At 39.2% G+C, this 24,529-nt stretch overlaps 1 protein-coding gene across 7 annotated transcripts in view; it reads right to left on the bottom strand.

Annotated features, from left to right (window-relative positions):
• Nucleotides 1–24,529, bottom strand: part of PLCH1 (phospholipase C eta 1) — a gene marked incomplete at both ends in the record, with an annotated part of 206,258 nt that overhangs the window by 83,027 nt on the left and 98,702 nt on the right. For all 7 annotated transcript variants that reach the window (XM_079704981.1, XM_079704977.1, XM_079704978.1 and 4 more), the window contains 4 exons: nt 5,984–6,154; nt 9,436–9,564; nt 17,340–17,584; nt 19,824–19,970. In XM_079704981.1, coding sequence (XP_079561107.1) covers nt 5,984–6,154; nt 9,436–9,564; nt 17,340–17,584; nt 19,824–19,970 — 692 coding nt within the window. The remainder of the gene's footprint in view (nt 1–5,983; nt 6,155–9,435; nt 9,565–17,339; nt 17,585–19,823; nt 19,971–24,529) is intronic.

Raw genomic sequence — 24,529 nt, 5'->3', positions numbered from 1 at the left:
TATTCTCTCTCAGTCCTGCAGGACAGAAGTCCAAAATCAAGGTGTTAAAAGGGATGATTCCCTCTGGAGACTTGGAGGGAGAATCTATTCCATACCTCTCCTCCCCTTGCTTCTGATGGCTGCTGGCAAATCTTGGCATTCCTTGGCTTGGAGCTTCATAACTACAATCTCTGCCTCCATCTTCATACAGCCACCTTCCCTGTGTATCTATGTCCTCTTTTCTGTTGCTTATAAGAACACTCATCATTGGATTTAGGGTCCACACAAAATGTAGGATAATTTCATCTTAACATCCTTAAGTACATCTACAAAGACCCTACTTCCAAATAAGGTCACATTTACGGATACTGGGAGTTCGGACTTGGACATATCTTTTCAGGCTACTATTCAACCCACTATAGTCTGTAATATGCCTCTAAGGAAATTTTTCCAAAGTCCTACTTGGAAGGGATAAACCTGGGATCTGAACCTTGGAAGAGGGTCATGGCTCTCACACTTCAATGCATAAATGTTCACTTAATCTTTGTATTCATATCTATTTTTGTGAAACAAACCTCCCAAAACTTAGAAACTTAAAACCACCACCACTTATCAATACTTGTTCACAATTGTGTAGGATGGTAAGTGGGACTGAGTCCAGCCACACGGTTATTGTGTTTTCACCTAGGGGTTACTCATGTGACTGCAGGCATCTAGTCAGGTGACTATAGTCAGATGGTCCAAAATGGCCTCACCAACATGACTGTGGCTGGTGCTGGCTGTTGGCTGGGCCTCTTCACGTGGTCTCTCCTCCTCAGAGAAACTACCTGGCTTCCTCACATGATAGTCTCACAGCCCCAACAGGGCAAGAGTGGAACTGCCAAGGCTCCCTGAAGCCTACGTTCCTTGCACATCTAGTCTGCTACAATCCATTAGTCAAACCAGGTCGCAAAGCCAGCCCAGATTCAAGGGGCAGAAAAACAGACTCCACTTCTTGATGGGAGGAGAGGCAATGTCATGCTGCAAAGCCACACACATACAGGGATGTGGGAGCTACTGTAGCCATCTTTATAAACCACCTGCCATGTTCCCCATGTTTCAGTGCCCACACTCAGGTGTGCCTGGTATGACTCAGTCCAGGTTCTTCTGGTCCATCCTCCTCCAGCTCTTATTTTCAGTTTTATGCCAGGGTGGAGAAGGGACAGCTGTCCTGCTGCAAGAGGTAGGGGAGAGAATGTGGAGCCCTAACTACATCTGGATCAGACTTCCAACCAGTGCCTGTGTTTTCAACCCCTGCTCTTCTCCTGTTTTCAGAGTATCATGTGAATTTCATTTTTGATCTTTCTTGGGTTCTTCTGGGCAAATGAACATGCTTTGTGGTTTCCTGCTCTGTGGGCTTGAGTTTCAGTGCTCTGGAGTCTCCTTTGGATCAGACAAGTTTTAAGATTTTGTTGTTTCTGTTTCCTCCCCCATTCTCTTTGTCCTTGTGGTTTTACAGGGGGAAGAGGTCTTTTTATTGTATTTTAGGTAATTTCAGCAGGGAGTAGAGAAATATCTCTAAATGAATGGTCATTCAGTTTCCAGCTGAATAAGACAACCATGATAGTTATTTATCTCCCCAAAATGGCTACTCTCACTCATCCAAAAATTAATCTACAAATTTCAAAGCATTTAAATACATGACTATTTCACAGAAAAATGTCATTTGGGAACTATATTCAAGGGAGAAAAAATATTACATGACATAATTACTCTGAACAGTCTCTCACTGCTTTAGCTGTGAATAATTAAGAAAAATAAAACAAATTCAGGAAAGCCTCTTAAAGGACTGCTTTTATGATGAGGAGAATGCTTAAAAAAAAAAAAAAAAGATAAAGGTACACTAGCACCAGAAAGGGGTAGTTATAGCAAAGAAGAATTTATAATTATTTCTCACAAGAGAAGTAAGATTAGAATGACCATGACTCTCACCAAACCAGTCTGGATTCAGTAAAGGGTAATGAAGGGAGAGGGAACAAATGACACCTATAATTGGATCAGAAGAATCAAGGGAATATTTCAGCAGAAAGAATAAAAAAGCAAAACGAGCAACTGTTAGAACCACCACAAAGTGATAATGTATAGGTCTATGCCATAAAGTTCAGCAAGAAGAGGGTGCTCTAGCATGGGATCAGAAAAGTTCTGAAAACTCCCCTGGAATTAACCATCCACATGCATATTTCAGATAAAAACACTACATAAATAGAATTCTGCTTTTGACTTATCTATGGAAGCAGCTTTTGCTCTTGGTTAACAGCTAGAAGTGTTTGTAAACAGTAAGGGCTCTTCAATATTCCTGCCTTCTCTTCCTCGCTCTTCTATCCATGAGAAACAAAAAGATAAAAAGAAGGTAGAGGCTTACTAAGAAAAGTTGTCAAGGAGAGTGGGGGGAATGAAATCAATTTCTCGCTCCTGAACCAAAACTCTGAAAAGAATTGAGCTCAAAACACATTCAGCGCCAGTGCCAAAAAATGGATAGGAAGTCTGGAGGAGATGAAGGTTGCTTTTTGGCAAACAGGGGAAAAAATGAAACAAAGAGCCTCAACCAACCCTCGTACTCTGGAACCACAGACTAGTGAACATCTGTGATCTTGATCTGTGGATGCAAGGAAGCAACGGAAGAGAAACCTCAGCCAACTGTCTTCTTCCTTAACTGGCACTTCTTCACAGACATAAAAGACAGTAAGAATTTACCTTAGCACATCATATTTTAAGGATGAATGTCCTAATCAAACAGCAGTTGGACCTGTCAAAGGCATAAATTCAATTTGCAAAGAGCTTCAGTGGAATAAAAATCTGACTCACGGGCCAATATTTGAACTCCCATAATCCCGGACAGCATATGTGGCCGGCAGTGATATTTCATTTCACAACTGAGTAAATCTGTAAAATTTGAATACTCTGGTGTCTACACCAATCTTACGCCATCAGAAACGAATGAATTACTGCCATATGGATCATCAAATTGATTCAGATTCGTTCCACTGTGAAAATCCCATTTTGAAACTCAAAACCCCACAAAACTCTTGACTAATGACTCTCCTGCTGCACTTTTAGATCATGTCCAATTTTTCTCTGTTTTTTTTTTTTTTTCTTGCAGTACGTGGGCCTCTCACTGTTGTGGCCTCTCCCATTGCGGAGCACAGGCTCCGGATGCGCAGGCTCAGTGGCCATGGCTCACAGGCCCAGCCACTCCGCGGCATGTGGGATCTTCCCGGATTGGGGCACGAACCCGTGTCCCCTGCATCGGCAGGCGGGCTCTCAACCACTGCGCCACCGGGGAAGCCCTGCGCCACCGGGGAAGCCCTTCTCTGTTTTAAAGAATGCTGAAATGCACAACTTTATACCTTTTTTTCCTATACACAATTATTTCCTTAGGATGAACTACTATATGTAAAATGGATTGGTAAAAATTTTATATATTATATAAAATTTAATGATAAAACTGCCCATAGAAAGATTGTACCATTCCACAGCTTCACCAGAAATATAAGAAATGGACACCATGTTTGGTAGTATATTTTTTTAAACTTTACTAATTTGATGGGTGAAAAATGGTCTCTTAACATTGTAAATCAACTATACTCCAATAAAAAAATTTTTTTAATGGAAATAAAGCAGAAGCATATTAAAATAAAAAGTAAACTTCAAAAGAAAGTCTTGGTTTTATTTCACATTTTTAAATTACTAGTGAAGGATGAACGTTTTTAATAGATTGACATTGTGCAATTTTTTTTTTATATGTTTCAATTGTTTTGCACATTTTTCTATTGGGTAGTCATCTTTTCCCTCAATAGTCTATACTTTCCATATTAAGGAAATTCACTATTTCTCTCTTTTGTGTATTATAAATATTTTCCGAGTTTGTACCTGACATTCATTTTATGATGTTTGATATATTGGACCACATATAAAGTTTCAGGACATTAATATTTTCCTTTATGGTTTATGCCTCTTGATATATGATAATTTTAAAAAATTTCTTTCATGTTATACCGACATGTAGCTTCAAGCTAGTTTAGAAAATTAAACTGGAAACGCGTAATCATCTGCCAGGAGCAGATGTCACAGAACACTGGCTTCTGTTTTCCCCAACTAAAATTTACTGGTTGAATGTCAATATAACAAAAGGAGGGAAGAAACATATGCCCCTTAGCAAGTGACATCCACTATTGCTATTCAAATGGATTGGGTAAATTCCACTAGCACAAATGAATTTGAAGTCCCTTTCTTTGAACATTTTAATTTCTCACACTGCTGTGCTTCTGAATATCTCTGTCAAAGGGCTTTCACATTCATCATCCCAATCAATTTTCAACCTGACACTGTGAGATAAGAAAGGTAGGTATCAGCTCCCCTTTGTACAGATCAGGAAACCAAGGCTCAGAAACAATACTGAATGGCCTGCCCAAGATTCTCCAACCAATAAAGCTCGCAGGATATGAAATGCAGATTTTCTGTACTCCTGGTCTAAGGTTCTTTCCACTATACTGTGAAGAGTTCTTCTGATGACAATGCAGGAGTAGTTATAATTGCAGGAAACAGGGAATAGAGATTTATAAAGGGCATGTTCTCTGGGGAAAATAATTCTTCTATTACCCCATTCCCATTTTCTGCCTATCTTAACAGCTAACTTTATTAATGGAGAATCTCTGCCTTTGCCAAATTATCAAACTAAAATAACTGATTTTGATAAAACATTTTGCTAACACTATCTGGCTTAATCCTTAAAGCAACAACAAAATGTATAAAATCTGGATCTATAATTCCTAAAATGTATGTGATTGTGGTAATGGGATAAAGTAAAATATTACCAGGTCTAGTGTCTTTTTTCTGACACCACCAACTCTCTGACTCTCCGACACTAGGTGGGTATCCAACAATGCAATTCAGTCATGACACTAACCATCTGGAATCAGCATTAGACCCTGCAGGGCTCAGTCCCACAGACTAACCCCACTTCAGATGCCAGCCGCAAATGAGGTGCTCAGGCTACCCCCACTTCTGCCTGGCCTACTACAAATTTGGTAGTTCTGGACATTACTTAAAACAGTAAAAATAGATTTTAATCAGTAACTATTGCAAAACGGAAAAAGAGAGCTCAGTACAGAACTGGCTTATTTTCGAATACAAGTGGGGATTTGTAGCCCAGGAGCAAGGTAGGGGTCAGTGGAGGCATAAGAGGGGATTCTGGCTAGCCCGACCTAACAGGATTCTTCCTGAAATGCAGGCCAGGGTGATCAAATATCACCCAGGGAATAGTGGTAGGCAAGGAATTTTATCAGATATTGAGGGCAATTAGATATCGAGGATGGAGATTCTGGTCAAACTGACTTAGGATTCTTGCCACAGCTGGACTCTTAAGGACAAGGCCAAAGGATGGAACCTTCGAAAAAATGGCTCAAAAGAGCCTGCTTAGAGTTTGTTTCATTAAGGAGAAAGTCTTTGTCAATTCCAACAACTCAGTTTCCAAGATTGGCTAGAATGACTCACAGAATTCAGAAAAGTGCTTTACTTACTATTACTGATTAATTATAAAGTATACAGCTCAGCCAAAATGGAAGAGATGCACAGGGCAAGTTATAAAGGAAGATATTTACCAATGAATTACTATACTGCTAGTTAAGAATTATGTCATAGTTAATAAATGTCTAGCTATATTATTACTATAAAGAAAACATTACCATGGTATCTGAAAGGAAACACATGAGTTAACTGTCACTACTCTATGGAAAAATATGCATATTTAAGGTTAAAAATTGCATAAGTGTTCAATTTGTCACTCCCTCTTTAAAGATGCTGGAAATACATTTTAAATAACTCATAGATAAGACTTTTGTGGAATTGTGATATTTACCTCTCTATCCTAAATTTAAAGTATACCTACACCCAACCTCAAGAAAAACTCATGTTATCTTTCACAAGTATTTTTAAGTAAACATTCAGTTTAACAGTCTAATGATACCTTTTGCTCCACCTTCAAAAACTGAGCCAGTTCTTCCACAGTTAGGTGATCTTTCTTGTCACTGTAGCTCAAAAGCAACAAATAAAGGTCCCGTCTCAATGACATCATTTTGTAAAAAACACAGAACTCTTCAAATGTCAAAGTTCCCTGATTCTCATCTGTATCAGCTTCCTGAAAGAGGCAGAGAAAATAAAAAGGCAGTGTGAGAGTTTGAAATGGGAAATTCAGTAGCTGGAAATAATATTTACTATAAGAAAGGCGAATACACATTTCACAAATGGTAAACAAGTTCTTTTCAAGCACACATGGATCAATTTTAAAACTGACTATATATTAGGCCACAAAAAAGTTTCAAATTATAAAGAATCAACCTTATAAAAACTAATTTCTCTCATCACAGTAAATTTATAAAGCAACAAACAAAGCTTAAAAAAAACTGTCTGGAAAAGTGACACATTTCTAAATAGGAAATGAAACGTACAGAAGTAAACGCATGCACCACATGTTACAACTTGTGTGATGCAGTAGTTAAGAGGGAAACTTGAAGTTTTCAATGTATAAGCAAGGTAGATTAAAATCAGAGAAGCTAATAATTCAACTCCAAAAGCTAGAAAAAAGTTAAGCTAAAGAAAATAGAAGGAAATAAATTATAAACAAAAGCAGAAAGCAATGAAATAGAAAACAAGCAGATATAACATCAAAGGTGAGCAATTAAACCAAAAGCTGGTCTTTTGACAAAACTAATAAAAGAAATTTTGGACAAGACTAATCAAGAACAAAAGAGAGAAAATACATTTAATACATGATGAAAATTCTAGTCTCTCATCAGCTTCTGAACTGCGATTCAATCAAATGTAATTTTTACCTATAATAGAATCTCTCTTAATTCTGCATAGGTAGCTTATTGCTCTTACAGCCATCAGCATCATTGGTACCTTTTCCTCCATAAAAGCCTGAAAAATCCATCTGGACTGATCGCTAGTTGAAATTATTTGTTCCTAGTAATTATCGAGCAAGGATCTGTCGCCACGTACCTGCCTTCGGATTGGCTGAATTTGTCATAAAACTGTTGGGGATATATAATGAGTAACCAATCCATTTACATGATCTCCTTTATTTTAAGTGAACACAGTTGTAGCTGTGCAAAAACTGACAAGGACTGAATGGCATTTTGAAATTCATAGATGTTGTGACATATAGTCAGCTGGTATGTGGTTTTAAATACAGTTTTGAAAGTCAAAGTGTGTATAAAAATATACTTTTTTAAACTTTGCTAACTTTGGGTCAATGATGAGCAAACACTTAGACCAATATTTAAATCATACACTGTTTCTTTGTGATGCTGTTGCTGTTGCCTTCTGTCATTTTAAAGGCAGAGACAGATTGGTCTACAGAATACCAACATTTTTGGTGTTTGAGGCTCTTGGTTGTAGAGTCTTTGCATCTAAAGAAAGTAGGTCTAATGTTCATATTTCTGCCATAACTTTGTTTCAAAATATCTAACCCTGGATAGAGAGATGATACATTTTTCAAGACTTCCTTGGAAATGCCTAAACCATTAAGAGCAGTAAAACTCTAAGGTTTAAGCAATAGCATCAAAGACTTCAAAAGAAGCTATCCATACCTTAAAAGATTATTTTTTTAAAAAACCAGTTGAATCTTGCACTGCAACAAAAAGGCAAACAAAATTCCAGGAAGGCTTTAATGTCTTTACCAGCAATTCAGTAAAAAAAAAAAAAAGTTCCTTAAAATAATACTAAGATCTTTGTTTCCATCACTCCACCCTGAGCACTCACAGAACTCTGCTACATGCAAGACCTATGATAGAAATATTCTACATACAATAGAAGCCCAGCTGCTTCTCTAGTCACTCCCGGCTTGAGAAGTCTTTCAGTCTTTAAATTCAAGGTCATAAAAAGAGACCTTACTGTTTTCTTAAAACTTCTCTAAAGCATTAACTTTGAACTTACAAGACTTTTGACATAAATATTTCCCGGTTTACCCTCTAAAATACTTATTGTATTAGAGATAAAATGTGTCTGAAGGAGGAAAAAATATAGAAGTAAAAACAGATCAATATCTTATGTTACTTCTCTATCTTATTTCCAAAAAGTACCCCCCAAATCATTATTTTTGTAGGTATAGACTTTGCCCTCCTATTTAAGTGTGGCCTCTCTGATTTAATCAGAGCTATCTCTCCAGTACTATGAATATCTCCTATGGAAAGGAACGCATGGGGAGGTGGGGCTCGAAACAGAACAAAAGTAAGGTGTCACAGGGAGTGCCAAGAACGTGGCAAACCTTTCCATATAGTTTAAAGACAATTCACTCTGTGACAACTCATTTCCCCTCCAAAGTCCCTCATTCCATCTCTGGTTCCTTTTATAGACTATCTCATTCCTTCCTCTTCTTTCATTTCTCTTTAGTGCAATGGGACCAAGTTCCCCCAGTGCAAACCATCTCCAGCTTCCAAGGACAAGACCACAGGACCTGTGACCGAAAGAGGTCATAGGTCGAAGCCATCCTCCATCTTCCATTCATTGTTGCAACTCACCCCTCATGCTGTTTCTGCCCTTACCATCTCTGATAACACGAGGTTAGAAAACAAAGGAAGCGCAAAACATTAAACATCATAAAATATAACCCTTATACTTAATTTTACACATTAAAAATATCACCTACCTAGTCACTTAGAAAATCACTGCAAAACATGGATTATACATATGATTTATCTCCAAATAAGAGCATTTCCTAAATTAGTAGGCTACTAATTACTAATAATCTAACATGTCTTTGCACCAACTTTAACTTAACAGAACTCACTTCTGCACCTTAGGTGGAAGACTGAGTACAATCCCAGCTGGGGGCCACAGAATAAGTTTGGGCCCATGGATTTTCCCCCAGAACTTACCAACAGGGAAAGAGCATCTCATCTAACACCAACAAGCAGTGAAGTGAACTTCTGGAGGGCTCCCTAAATGGTAGAAGTGATACAGCACTTCTAAGCCTTATGGATTCTAAATCTTAAACTCCTCTGTAACAAAATAGAGGGCTCTTGAGGATTTCCACACGTGCTATTTTGTCACGTTACTCAGTCTTTTTTCTGATCCTCACAACAGACCATGAGGTTGGTGGATGAGATGTTATCATCCTCTCCAAGTGACTTGATCCCATTTACCCCATTATTTAAGTATCAGGTTAAATGCTTAGAATTACTCTCTGAAAATGGCAACAATAACAACAAAGCACTTCAGGAAGTGAAACTGTGGATGCATGTTAAGTTTAGGAAGTTTTCCTTGATGAACTAAAATGCCTCTGTCTTCAAAGAAAAGCAAAACAATACAGAGTGGTAATATTAGCTTCCAACAAGACAAAATAGCCTTTTGAAATACCGATATCAATAACCTCCAACGTGTATTTTACATAAGGCCAATCCAATTGTGAAAATATACCTGAAACATTTGTCTGACTTTTCTTCGGGGCAGATTGACATTTAGTTTGTGCATCAATTGGTGTATCTCTTCAATGTTCAATAAGCCATCACCATTCTTATCAGCTTCCTCAAAGGTCTGCTTCACCCACTTGCAGAAAGGTCAAGAAAAACACTTGCATTTTCATCAAAATAAAAACTGCTTTCACAGAATACTCACAAGGACATTTATCATTAACACCAAACTTGAGAAGAAATTCTTCTGAGGAGGACCTGCAATCCACAGGCTCTTAGTGAGCTACTAACAGTGACAACAACAAAAGGAACTGGGGTAAAGAGAGCACATATAGGTGATTCCCTTCACTGGGAAATGAGAGTCAAACCATAATATTCTAGGAGCTTCTTTAACATTTTATCCAAACTGTTAAAGCATCTCTATGATGTGATGAGGCCCCATGTATACCAAATTTAGGCCTTATCTTCTCCATCTATGACCTTTCATCTAGTATTTTTTTTTTTACCTTCACAATACCCCTGCACAACATGATTTTTTCAATTCCCTTTTCTCAGTCCCACTCTTACATTTAGAAGCTTAGACCATCTCATTCAATCTCCTCATTGTTCAGATGAGGATATAAAACTAGAAGAGAGGGAGAAATTTGGTAAGAATTAGTAAGAGAACCAGGTCCCAAACCCAGGTCTCCCTTCAACTTGGTCTAGCACTGTTTTCTCCTGCACAGAAGGCCTGTCTCTACACTGCTCCTCTTCCTATGACTAGCTTTGACAATTCTTACCTAATATCCTCAACTCCTAAATCAAGCGCATTAATAGGAACTGCAAGCCTGATATGATAGAGGTTGCTTCAAAGCTCAGGTATGATACTAGGTGCCTGAGGATATGAGTTTAGATACAAAGGATTTACATCATGTGAACTGAGATTTTAAAAGGCCCCCAGGAGGATGAGTCTTGGGTCATTTTACATAGTGAGGAAGCAGAATAACTGGTAACAAATGGATGAGTTTAAAATTCCCAGTTAAGTTTTAGCAGAGGGCTTTTTTAAAATGTATGATTCACAGTTGTTAGGGGGTAGACAACAGAAGGTAGGAATGGTATGTATATTTAGAAAACCAAATTGAGCTTCAAAATTCAAAGGGTAATGAAGAGGAAAAGAATGAAGATGATGGAAGAAAAACAGAATCAAAGTAAGGGAAAGACAGGTTTAAATCTAAGAAATGGGAGAATGGGAGTAGGTCAAAGGAAAGTGTCAAAGAATAACATTTGCTTATCAAACAGGTGACATCAAACTGAAAAATTTTCATTTAAGACAAAATATTAACTAACTTCCCAGTAGTAACTCGAACACTTATACTTCTTAGGTGATTCAAACTATGATTATAGGAGATTATACCTTAGAAAGTAAAAACTAGAAAATTAGTCTTATTTCTCCTAAAGTTAAATAGAAGTGATTTTTCAATCGTAAATATCTGTTTCACATTTTGTTCCCTTTATAACATTTGAATATAACCAGCCCAGTTCTTTCAAATTCAATTGTTCCTCATAGAGTTCAGGCAGGACCTCATTATATATGATACCTGGAAATTAAAGGGTGACCCAGGACCAGGGGAAAAATAACTGAAGAATCAAAAGAGTGAAACATTTGGGCCAGTTACTGGTAAATACCTGAATCTCATTTTTTTTCTGTTTTCTGGGAATACAGCACCCATTGCATGAGCTCTATTTCTTTTGACTGTGAACACTGCTCTGTGCCCCACAAAATATTTGGCCAGAGTTCAAAGAAATGAATAAATGAGTCCAAGGATGGCAGCATTTTCATCCTTTTATTCTATACTTCTTTATCAAAGCATCTCAAAGACTTTTCCAGAGAAGAAGCAGGTACAAGCAGACACTAAGCATGAATATTCTGCAGAAAAAAACCCTTTTGGGTAAGCCTGTGTCTGCAAGGCCTTCAGTCTCAACACACAAGCTGGCCTTGACAACTGGTTTAGGGGATCTGGGATTGGTAAGACAGAAACAGAGGCCGACTCAGACCAAGAAATATACACTACTTCTGATTCCATGCTAACTTGGCCCTGTGACAGTGGGTCACTTACACCACCTCTTGGGGCTTCCATTTCTTCATGTATAATGTCAGTGAGCACAACTAGATGACCCTGAAGCCCCTTCCAACTGTAAGATTCTATGAAAGGAAATACCATTCTCTCTCAGTAACAGTACACATGGTATAAGATAAAATTGCAGGTAGAAGTATTCTGATACCTCAAAGTTGTTGTTCATCATTAAGACATGAGTGCCCAAGAAAACCCTGAATTAATGATTCATAGCCAATACATGATAAATTTAAGAAAAGAAATAGTAATTCTGCAAAGAAAAACTAGGAGAGTAAAAACTGAATGAAAATTATGGCCTAGTATTGTTTAATCAAAAAACTTTAGGAGAATATAAAGCATTGAACGGTATTATTTAGTGCAGGGGTGGGCAAACTTTTTCTGAAGAGGGCCTGATAATAAATATTTTAAGTTTTGCAGGCCATTTGGTCTCAATTGCAACTACTCTACTATGCCATTGTTACACAGAAGCTACCATAGATAATACATAAGTTAATTGGCATAAAATTTCATGTGCCACAAAACTTTATACTTCTTTTGATTTTTTCAACCATTGAAAACCCATTGTTAGCTTAGGACCCCATATAAAAAGGTGGTGGGTCAGATTTACCTATAGGCTGCAGTTTGCAGGACCCCTGATTTATAGGGAAGGTGTAAGGCTTCAGTTTACAATACCCATAAAGTCTTCTACAGGTAATAATTTCCCAAGTGGCATCAAGAGGTAAGGTGGGGGCACCAAGGAGGAGAATGAGCTGATGGAGGAATATGCCAGCAGCATCATCTTTGCATGCTGGGACCATCGAGTTTTCAGACATCAATCTATCTGAACAGGAAAAGCAAAAGATTTGCCAATCCTTATCTCTCTTTAGCAATAACAACAGCAGCTACTATTTATAAAATGCTTAATATGAGCTGGACAGTGTTCAAAGCACTTTGTGTATAATCAACTCATTTGATGGTCACACAATGACATAGGGCGGGCACCATCATTATCATCATCACCATGTTACAGATAAAGACTCTGAAGTAAAAGAGTTTAAGTAAGTCCCCCAAAGTTACATAGTACACGGCAGAGCTGGGGCTGGACCCAGACAGGGCAGCACTGTCACGCTCCTAAACCACAATACTGTATCGCTTCTGATAGACATGAGTACTTCATCTACCTCCATTCAACATGGCCACACTGCAGAAATAACTTGAATTTCATTTTACACTGGATGGATTTTTTGTGTGTGTGTGTGTGGTACGCGGGCCTCTCACTGTTGTGGCCTCTCCCATTGCAGAGCACAGGCTCCGGATGCGCAGGCCCAGTGGCCATGGCTCACGGGCCCAGCCACTCCGCGGCATGTGGGATTCTCCCGGACAAGGGCACGAACCCGTGTCCCTTGCATCGGCTGGTGGACTCTCAACCACTGCGCCACCAGGGAAGCCCCTGGATGGATTTTTTTCATACAACTATTTAAGATTCATTATTCTCATTATTCATTCACAGTTGAAATTTTCAGGCCTAACTGAAATGTAATGATAATGAACATATCAGCTCTGTTCTCCTCAATTAATGCTATTAAATTTACATCCAATCAAGGATGTCATTCTGATATTAAGACATTATCTAAACCCCTATCCAATTCTGACAAATCTGTATGAGAATGGTTCTCTGACTCAATATAACATTCCCTATTTTTGACATCAGCTTCCTCTTCATTATTCATTAATTTCCTGTTTCCTTTTCTTTCCTCACTGACATAAACATCAACTCTTCAATATTGCTTATAAAATTGTTCCTCTGTGTGATTCTGGGGTACACTCACTTTCCAGACAGCATATTTTCAGAATATGAAATTCCTCAACTGTCAATCTGATTAATTCACATATGAAAACTTTCTACTGCCAGTAAACATGGACAAACAAATCATGTTCAAAAAACTATTCACCTAAGCTGGTAAAAATTCAAACTAGAGTATTGTAACTTTAGGACATTAATTGTAATCCCCAAGGTAACCACAAAGAAAACAGCTATAGAATTTATATAAATGGGATTTAAATATTTTGATACAAAAAAAAAGAAGAGAGTAATGCAAGAAATAAGAGACCCAAAAAACTACAAGGCATAAAGAAAACAAATAGCAGAAAAATGGATATTAATCCATATCAATAATTATTTTAATGTAAATGAATTAAACTCCCCAGTCAAAAGACAGATTGACAGAATAGATAAAAACTTATAACCCTACTACATGCTGTCTACAAGAGGCTCACTTGAGATCCAAAAACACAAACAGGTTGAAAATGAAAGGATGGAAAAAGATATTCCATGCAAATCATAACGAAAAGAGAGCTGGGGTGGCTATACTAACATCAAACAATAGACTTTAAATCAAAAAAAGGCTGTAAGAGACAAAGAAGGATATTATGTATTAATAGAAGTCTCAATACAGCAAGAAGATATAACAGTTATAGACATTTATGCATCTAATGACAGATCATCAAAACATATAAGGCAAAAATAGTGAAAATTGAAGAGAGAAATAATTCTACAATAATACTTGGAGACTTCAGTACCTCACTCACAATAGTGGATAGAACTAGACAGAACTAAGGAAATAAAGAATTTAAACAACACAATAAACCAACTAGATCTAACAGACATATACAGACACTCTACCCAACAATAACAGCATATACAGTCTTCCCAAGCGCACATGGGACATTTTCAGAATAGATCACATTTGAGGGCAGGAATTAAGTCTCAACAGATTTAAAAAGATAGCAGAAAGAAGGAAATAAGAAAGATGAGAACAGATATGAAGTAGAAAAACAACTGAGAAAAATCAATGAAACCAAAAGCAGTTTTATCAAAAAGATCAATAAAATTGACAAACCTTTTGTTAGATGGATGAAGAGAAAAAAAGACTCAAAGTACTAAAGTCAGAAGTGAAAGTGGGGACATTACTACTGATTCTACAGAAACATAAAGGACTATAAGACACTACTATAAAAAATTATACACCAAAAAATTGAATAACCTAGATGAAATGGACAAATTCCTAGAAATATAAAACCTACCAAGACTATATCACAAATAGAAAATTTGAATAGATCTATAACTAATAAGATTGAATCAGTAATCAAAAATCTCTGAACAAAGAAAATCCCTGGACTTGATGGTTTCACTGGTGAATTCTATCAAATATTTAAAGAACAAATACCAAAATCCTCAAATTTTTCCAAAAAAAATTAAAGTGGAGGGAACACTTCCTAACTCATTCTATGAGGTCACCAAAGGCAGACAAAGACACTACAAGATAACTACAGACCATTATCCCTTATTTACACTGATGCAAAAATCCTCAACAATATATAGTTGATCCTTGAACACCAGGGGTTTGAACTGTGTGGGTCCAGTTATGTGGGAAATTTTTTTTCAATAAATACTATACAATCTGCAGCTGGTTGAATCCACAGATGCAGAACCTCAGATACAGAGGGCCAACTATAAAGCTATACTCAGATTTTCAACTGCTCAGGAGGTCTGCACCCCAACTCCTGCATTGTTCAAGGGTCAGCTGTACCAGCAATACAATTCAGCCACATATTAAAAGGATTATACACCATGACCAAGTGGGATTTAGTTCTGGAATACAAGGATAGTTCAACATATAAGAATTGATCAAAGTAATATGCTGCATCAACATAATGAAGAGAAAAACCACAATCATCTCAATTGATGCAGAAAACGCATCTGACAAAATTCAACACCCTTTCACGATAAAAACACTCAATAAAATAGAAATAGAAGAAAACTACCTCAATATAATAAAAGCAATATATGAAAAAACCACAGCAAATATTATATTCAATAGTTAGAGACTGAAAGCTTTTCCTCTAAGATCAGTAACAAGACAAGGATGCCTGCCTTCACCACTTCTTCTCAGCATAGTACTAGAAGTTCTAGCCAGAGCAACTAGGCAAGAAAAAGAAATAGAAGGCATCCAAATCTGAAAGGAAGAAGTATAATTATCTGTTTGCAGATGATATGATCTTACATGTAGAAAACCTTAAAGACTGGCAGAAGAGTAGAGCAATACCACACTTCTCAATCATTTCTTTTACTTTGAAAAAGTTATTTTTCAAAAAAATACATTAACATGTAATAGTTTATTATAATTTTTAGTGAGATATTTTTGAAATTCTCAGATTTAATGTCTTATATGACAAATATCAATAGATTGAACCCACATAAAAATTCTTTGGAGTCTTCAGTTTTTAAAAATGCAAAAAGGGTCCTGAGATCAAAGTCCAATTATGTTAATTTCTCTTGTCAGAGGTTGGTTTAGGAATGGACCTGTAACAGCATTTCTGGCCACTGATAAGAGGTAGTCTTTTGTGGAGCTCCTGGGAAGTTTTTCTTTGCTCTTAAAAAAAAAGGGCGGGGGGGGTGGTTATGAGAAGAAACTTTGTTCCCTCTAGGCAGGACTTCTCTGTGTTTAGAGCTGCTGCACTTCTCTTTGACCAAAGGGTAGCCAGCTAAAGGACCAAGCCAACATGCTGAGAATGGCAGAACCTAGGTCTCTAATGACATTACTGAGCCACTGAATTAACTAACCCTGGAATCGCTCTATCTCAGATCTCTTGTTCATGAGAAAATGAATATTCTTTATGGTTTGAGGCACTGTTAGATGGTTCTGTGGCTTGCACCAGAAAGCATTCTCAATGATTCAGTATTTGTTTTTTATCAAATGTAAAGGAGTTAGGAACCAAACTAGCAGGAAAAAGCACAGAAAGTTAATTCCTATGTTTATGTTTTGTTCATTTATGAATCCCAGTTGCATTTATCTGCATGCTGTGAACACTGATGAAAAAACATCATGGCTCATCAGCTTAGACCTTTACACTGTCAACATCCTTTCAGGGGCTGAATATTTCCAGTCTGCTCCAACAATGCCCTTGGTGAGGGATTATAGCTAGAGCAGCACAAATTTACCACCACTCTGGGAAAAAATTAGGGTGCACATTCCAATGACACCCAAGGAAGGAAGTGGTACTATTTCCTACATGGAGAGGGGGAACATGTATTCTTAAGACCGTTCAAAATGTGAGGAAGGGAAGCAAAGCGGTTAACGAGCCTAACATTCTCACTTTACAGATAAGGAAACTGAGGTCAGAACGGCCATACATGTCACAGACTGTGAAAGTAAATCCAGTCTCCTCAGAAGAAGTCTGCACCTCAGTTCATGCAAGCTTAAGTTTCTACATGTTCTATTCATTCATTTACTTGGGGTGGGAGTGAGGAGGAGACAGAAAGGTACTAAGGGTAAAGATAAAAATAGCAATAGGGGGCTTCCCTGGTGGCACAGTGGTTAAGAATCTGCCTGCCAATGCAGGGGACACGGGTTTGAGCCCTGGTCTGGGAAGATCCCACATGCCGTGGAGCAACTGAGCCCGTGCGCCACAACTACTGAGCCTGTGCTCTAGAGCCTGCGCGCCACAACTACTGAAGCCCGTGCGCCTAGAGTCCGTGCTCCGCAACAAGAGAAGCCACCACAATGAGAAGCCCGCACACCACAACGAAGAGTAGCCCCCACTCGCTGCAACTAGAGAAGGCCCGCATGCAGCAACAAAGACACAATGCAACCAAAAATAAATAAATAAAAGTTAAATTAAATTAAATTAAATTTAAAAAACAGCAAGGAAAGTGGATTTAAGCCTCAAAAGTATGGGAGAAAACTATAGTCTAATCCACACACACACACACACACACACACACACACAGTTTAGAATTAAAGTTCTAGGGAGGATATTGGTCATGGGTCCTCTGTCTTTTGGCAAGGGAATCTTCATCACTGATGCCGGCCATCAGGTACTTGAGGCCTGTGATCCAGGTGCGGGCCTCCTCAGGGTTGGAGGTGATGAGGTCCAGGGACTCCATGTGGTTGCCATGGTAGATGGTGAAGCAGCAGCTGGGATCAAAGTTCCCCTCAGCCTGTCTGTGGAATATTTCAGACTGCCGACCCTCGGTGACTTTGTAAATGGAGTCAATAAGTACTGTGAGGAAAGAGATACACAGTTATGTGGCAGGTGAAGATATGTAGGCAAAGCAAAGTCATCTTAAAATTTAAAAATAAAATTCATTGCCTGTGAATCGTGATATTAAGCCTGAATGTGAAATACAAGCTCTGTCATTTCCTGCTAGTAAACTTCTCCATGTACTACTTTACTCTCCTGGACAAACAGACAACACCCTCCTAGGTGTTGCATCAGGATGTATTGAAATTTATGACAGGAAGACAGATATGCCCAGCAGGACAAGAAGGCTGGTAGAAAAGGGGGCTATGAATATGTCAAATGTATAGTTTATACGTTTATGCAAGGAAAACATACAAAGACCTAGAGCCAACTTTGACGTTTTGCAATATGCATAAAACAGCAATTAAAAATTGAAGGGGAAAAAATTTGGTGGTAACCAAATAGCATAGCTAAAAGTGATTGGGATTTATAGAGAGAAAGCTATGATGGTAAAGGTAGAGCCGGGCTTAGAGAGGCGGAGGGGAAAACACAGTGGCAGCCCAGGGAAAGAGACATAAAGATACAGAAACATGAGGCCCACTCCACAGATGTTGAACAGGCCATTTACACTGGACTGAAAAGCTCAAGAGGGAGGGCTTCCCTGGTGGTGTAGTGGTTGAGAGTCCGCCTGCCGATGCAGGGGACACAGGTTCGTGCCCCGGTCCGGGAAGATCCCACATGCCGTGGAGCGGCTGGGCCCGTGAGCCATGGCCGCTGAGCTTGCGCGTCCGGAGCCTGTGCTCCGCAACGGGAGAGGCCACAACAGTGAGAAGCCCGCGTACCTCAAAAAAAAAAAAAAAAAAAAAAAAGCTCAAGAGGGAGAGTAATGGGAGATAAAGCTGGAAAGAAATAAATCGAGCTGGAGGCTAGATTATGAGGAGCTGGAATAACAGACCTGAGATTAGCATTATTTAGGTAGTGGAGCAATGCTGCAAGTGTGTGTCAGAGAAGCACTTGCAGAGCGGATTACTTTACACTAAGACAGTATTTTTTGTTTGTTTGCTTGCTTGTTTGGGGGCATGAATCAGAAGGGTTGCAATCTTACTGATTGCCCATATACACCGTCCACGCCTCTGCTCTGCCTTAATGGCACGGTCCCAATTCGTCTTTGTAACTCATTCTCCACATGACTCACAGGGAAATGAGCCTATGCCCAGCCCCTGGGCAAGTTCTAGTGGGTCCAAGCCAGTGGGGTGGCCCCACTCCTATGTCCTATGATTGCTTTAGGTGTGGGAACATAACCCAGTTCTAACCAAGGAGACATGGGCACCCTGCTTTGAGAGAAGCGTGTGGAAAGGGGTTCTTCCCTCTTGAAAAGGAAGCACTGAAGAGAAGGTCCTTTTCTGCATCTTCACCATCCTATCAGCTGTGAAGCCAGGTTGCTGCTGCCTCGATTAGGATGTCAACACGCAAGGGACAGAGCCAAGGGCACTCAGGGAAAACAGAGCTAGAGACTCAATGTCCCGTGCCTGAGGCCGGCCAATCTGAGTTTCTTGTTATGTGAGAGAATAAATTTGTGTATCACGTAAGCCTAATTAGTCAAGGCGGTCTATGAGTTGAAGAGGAAAGCATCTTCTCTGATAGGGGCAGAAGAAACTAGCAAAATGGAGCTTGGTTAGGAGACTTTGCAGTAGGCTACCGGAAAGGTGAAGAGACCCTGGACGAAGAAGACCCCTGTGAAAACAGGAGGGAGGAAGCAGATGAGAGAGACACTACAGGGGACTCAGCAAGGACTTGGTGTTGAGTGTAGAAGGTGTGGGAGAGAGGCTTTACAGAGGAGACGGATCAACACTACTTTACTTGATATCACTGAAACAATTTCGTTAATTCATTCATCAGTTAACTGTGCTCAGAATATGTCAAAACACTTTAAATCCCACTGGATTTATGATGTCCTTTACTTTTTATAGGAAAATAAAAGACCTCAACTTATAAAACCTCATATCCCAACTAAAAAAATACGTCTCCAATACAGGGGAAATATTACCATTTACAGCACTCATGGATAAGAAAACTTTTTATGGATTTAAATTCCTCCAAAGAATTAACAAAAGTAAAAATGGTCATCACTTATTCTGTCTCTTCACATTCTCTAACAACTGACCCTAAAACTTGCAAAAATATGAAAAGTCTACGGATCTGAAGCTTCAGAGCCCACCCAATAGAACCCATGTGTTCCTCTGTCAAGCCAAACAGGGAATTCAAAAGTTAGTCTTACTTTTTGCCTTCTCGCTCTTCCTAGACGGTCTCCATCGGAGGCGGGTCCGGTGCTCATCCAGGTAAAAGAGCCGGACGAGCCCCTTGGTCCCACGCTTCAGTTTGATCATCTGTGTCCCGGACTGCATTACACTCATGCATCTTTCAACTGCAAACAAGATTAGAGTACATTCAGCTCTCACACAATGCAGGTGAGTTCTGGTGTTCAGAAACCTTACTGTCAAATAAAATTTCTGATCACACCCTAAAGGCTCAAGATCCAGAAGACAAACTTAGAAGAGGTAATCTGAAGAGAGAGTTGTTAAAGAATTGATTAATCAGGCTTAAACCAGTAAAAAGCCTTACTGATAGAAATAAAATTCTACTTCTAGATAAACAAAGCATTACTGTTGAACAAAGCATTTTTTGTTCTAGCTGGCAACATGCTTTTTGGTATAAGATCAATGATAATTTGGTGCTTGAATTTATGTTCGTAAAGCAAGTTCTCAGACTTCATGTTAAAACTTGTGAGTTTTTGGGCTTCCCTGGTGGCGCAGTGGTTGAGAGTCTGCCTGCCGATGCAGGGGACACGGGTTCGTGCCCCGGTCCCGGAAGATCCCACATGCCGCGGAGCGGCTGGGCCCGTGAGCCATGGCCGCTGAGCCTGCGCGTCCGGAGCCTGTGCTCCGCAATGGGAGAGGCCACAACAGTGAGAGGCCCGCGTACCGCAAAAAAACAAAAAACAACAGCAAAAAGAACTTGTGAGTTTTTATATAGCCAGCAGTAAAAACATCTTATGATAATGCTTCAAAATGCAATTAACAAAAACACGACTGGCAAAATGTTTTAATAATTGTTGAAGTTGTATATGGGTTCACATTATAATTTTGTGTATGCTTGAAAACAGCTAAATAAATGTTTTAAAATGTGATGAGGAAAAAAAAATCAAGTTTTCACAATTAAACATAAAATATTTGTTAATGAATTTAGCTGCTAGGATTTTCTAAGTAGAGAAATAACTTGGTGATTGAACTCAGATTAAATCCAAATCACTTATTATCCAAGTTAATGCTATCATTTAAATTCTCCTCTTTGAGATGAACCTTGATGGAAGTGAGCATCTGTATCTGTTGGTGTTATCTGTTTCCCTTTCTTTGTTAATAGCACCCACTTTTCCTTTGGAAATACTTCTTTCCCATTCCATGTGCCTTTGGTGGCCTGTCAATCACCCCAAGCAAGAAATGGGCACCTGACTTAAGCTGAGAGCAAATCTGACTCCCTTTCAAGGAACACGAACCCCGAGTAGAGCACTGAATGAAAACAGAACTGAGTCATTTCAAAGCACAAGATTTAAGAGACACTCCTGGTTGGCCACTCCAATATGTTACAATTGTCACAGTTACTCTTCCTGGGGCTGGTAAATTATTCCATTTTCCCCTTGGTTCTCCAAGTTATACAATACTCTTCCAAATGCCCTTTTCTCATTGCATCAGCCAGAAACAGCTTCTGTTTCACTGACTAATACATAGGCACAGATGCAACCATTAAAGCACTAGGAACAACTGGCTCTGAGTACCTACCTGATCAAGCAGCCTACCGTTAGATAAAAGAAACGCAGTAAGTCAACTCCAACAATGTTAGGCTTCGGCTTCTTTGGCTAACTTGTTTTTACTAGGAAAAAACCTGATCCCAAAGCTTAACATTGTATGCACAGAGTACTCCAGGTAACTTCAACATAACCAACTTCCACTATTTCCTCCATGCAGAGCCTTTCCTTCTCCCAAAGAAATCAAGGAAGAACTGCACAAAATCAAGCATGGTTTTGGGATTTGATACTGCAAGAAAGGTGAAGTGTAGGTTGCTCTTACCCATTTCATATGACATACCAAATATACAAGTAATAAAATACTGCTTAAGAAAAAAAAACACGCAAAGTTAAAATGTTTACTTTGAAGCCCAGAACAAACTTTGAGATTTGGTTTCATGCACATTAATAAATTTACCTACCACTGAGCACCATTCATTTAGGTAATGAAAGCCACAGATTTGAATTCTTGACAGTCACCCTGACCATCTCACACCAGTAATTAGAGGGAGAACAGAAGACAGCCAGTGTATCAAGATAAAATCATCAAGTCTAACCACGCAAGCCAAAACTCCCAGAAAAACCTATTAGAACTTCTTTGGCCACTGACTTTAGGTCACATCAGTAAGCAGATATTCACAGTCACCCCCTGCACCATGCACAGGGCTATATAATGAGGTGAAGCAGAGAACAAGGAGACTTTGACTTAGGTTAAATTTCAAGAGCATGAAACCTTTAAAAAGATAACTTATAAATGGTAGTTTAGAGCTATGGTTCAGAACAGTGTTTGGATCTAGACAGCCTGGGATAGACCTCCATATCTGCCACATATTAGCTGTAGGAGGTTAGGCACATTATTTAATCCCTCTGTGCCTCTATGTCTTTGTCTATAAAATGGCAATAATGTTACCCCTTGAAATGTTGTTGAAGACTGAATGAGTTAATTCATGTAAAGTACTGAAAATGGTGCCTGGAACAATATAAACATTATAAATGGTAGCTATTATTACACTTTTATTACTGATATTTTTAAAAATAAATGCCAAGACAAAAATACATGAGAGTCCATAGTGAAAAGAGAATACAGTGTGCTGGGATGGGGAGGAGTGTGGTAGTAAAACAGTGTCAACGGAGGCTTGGGGACAGGAAAGAGCAGGAGTATGATCAGAGGATAGGAAAAGATGGTCCTCTGTCTACAGTGACCTAAAAGGGGATTAACAGGATATTTGATTCTTTGGGCCAGATAAGACTAGGTGTCGGGGGTTAGGAATGCTGGCCTAAGATTTAAATCCAACAGCAATAAGAGATTCACTCGATATTCCTGAGCAAAGGAGTAGTGGGATAAAAAAACATAATTCAGGAAGATGTCTATTTGGGAAAAGAGAATAAAATGAACTGTTTATACCAGAACAGAAAATTGAATTAACTGTACCATCAGAGATCTAAAGCAAAGACTACAGACCTATAAACGGAAAGGACTGTTTATATATCTGGCATGGTGCCCTCTACTGTATTCACACTGACCCTTCTTTCCCTTTACTTTTCACAGTCCCATTTCTTTTTTCTTTCTTTCTTTCTTTTTTTTTCCTTTGCGGTACGCGGGCCTCTCACTACTGTGGCCCCTCCCACCGCGGAGCACAGGCTCCGGACGCGCAGGCTCAACGGCCATGGCTCACGGGCCCAGCCGCTCCGCGGCATGTGGGATCTTCCCGGACCAGGACACGAACCTGCGTCCCCTGCATCGGCAGGTAGACTCTCAACCACTGCGCCACCAAGGAAGCCCCACAGTCCCATTTCTTTTCCCTGAAATGGAACTGCTATGGCTACAATATTCTCAGCATTTTAACAGGAAAAGCACAGTGATATAAAAGTTTAATCACTTACTTGAGCTAATAAATACCGCCTATCACTTAGCATCATCCAACGAAACCCAAACATTTTAGAAAGTGGAATCCAACCCCTTAGAGAGGGAGTGTGTTTGAATAATACATTAAATATTCACTAGCTTCACATTTATCCCACCAACTCATCCATGGGCTAAAACTCCAGCATTATCCGTTGCCATGAACAAGTATGTATGATCAAAATATACTTGGCAGAGCTAAGGTATGAAACAATGTACTGCTTAAAGTGTTTATGTAGTCACTTTATGCTTTCTCCATGATGTTCCCTATCACACACAAAAAAGCCACAAGTCAGTCACCTTGAAAAAATCAAGTCTAGTGAAGTCTTGAAAGTCATCTAAACCCATTTCTCCCTTCCTCAAACCAGACAGTCCGTTGGAGCTGTACAGCTAACCAGAGAAGGAGCACCTCCTTCTTCCTAACTCATCCCCACTGGGTAATAATCATCCATGTTAGAAACAAAATATTCTTCCAGTGTCAGCTAAACTACTTAAGGGTCAGCATAATCTCTTCATGTTCTACCTTCAGTTGAGATAGGTAACAGTACCCACTATAAAAGTCATTCACCAGCCATGCCAGATCAGCAGATTCCATAAAATAGGGTGAGAAACAAGGAGACAAAGGCAAAATTCCAGGGGCAGGAAAACAAGGGAAGAGTGCCAGAGGCTTAGGATGATGTAACCTCATCACACACCTCTCCACTGCTGCAAGGTATCTGGGGAAAGTCTGCAAATACAGGTTACAGATTCAGGCAGCTACAAACAATGTCTCTGATATCACATTCTCCCTGTGGTAGCCTTAATATTTTTAGAAAAGAAGTTTATTTGGATACAATGCAACAATGTTCAAGAATATTAAGGGAGAAACGCCCATCAGCCCATTACATAACACATATACTGTTTTTGTCTATTGTGCTCCAGGCCTCAATATGAATACAAATTTGACATATTGGTTGCAATCACGATATTTCAGCCATTTGGCACCCTGCTTTTTTTCATTTGTATTGTAAACAGCTTTCCATGTTTTTATAGACTCTTTTTTTTTTTTTTTTTTTTTTTGCGGTACGTGGGCCTCTCACTGTTGTGGCCTCTCCCGTTGCGGAGCACAGGTTCCGGACGCGCAGGCTCAGCGGCCATGGCTCACGGGCCTAGCCGCTCCGCGGCATGTGGGATCTTCACGGACCGGGGCACAAACCCGTGTCCCCTGCATCGGCAGGCAGACTCTCAACCACTGTGCCAC

Source organism: Hyperoodon ampullatus (assembly GCF_949752795.1).
Source record: "Hyperoodon ampullatus genome assembly, chromosome: 5".
NCBI lineage: Eukaryota > Metazoa > Chordata > Mammalia > Artiodactyla > Ziphiidae > Hyperoodon > Hyperoodon ampullatus.
The sequence above is the reverse complement of the archived record's forward strand: the minus strand, read 5'-3'. Positions and strand labels throughout refer to the sequence as shown.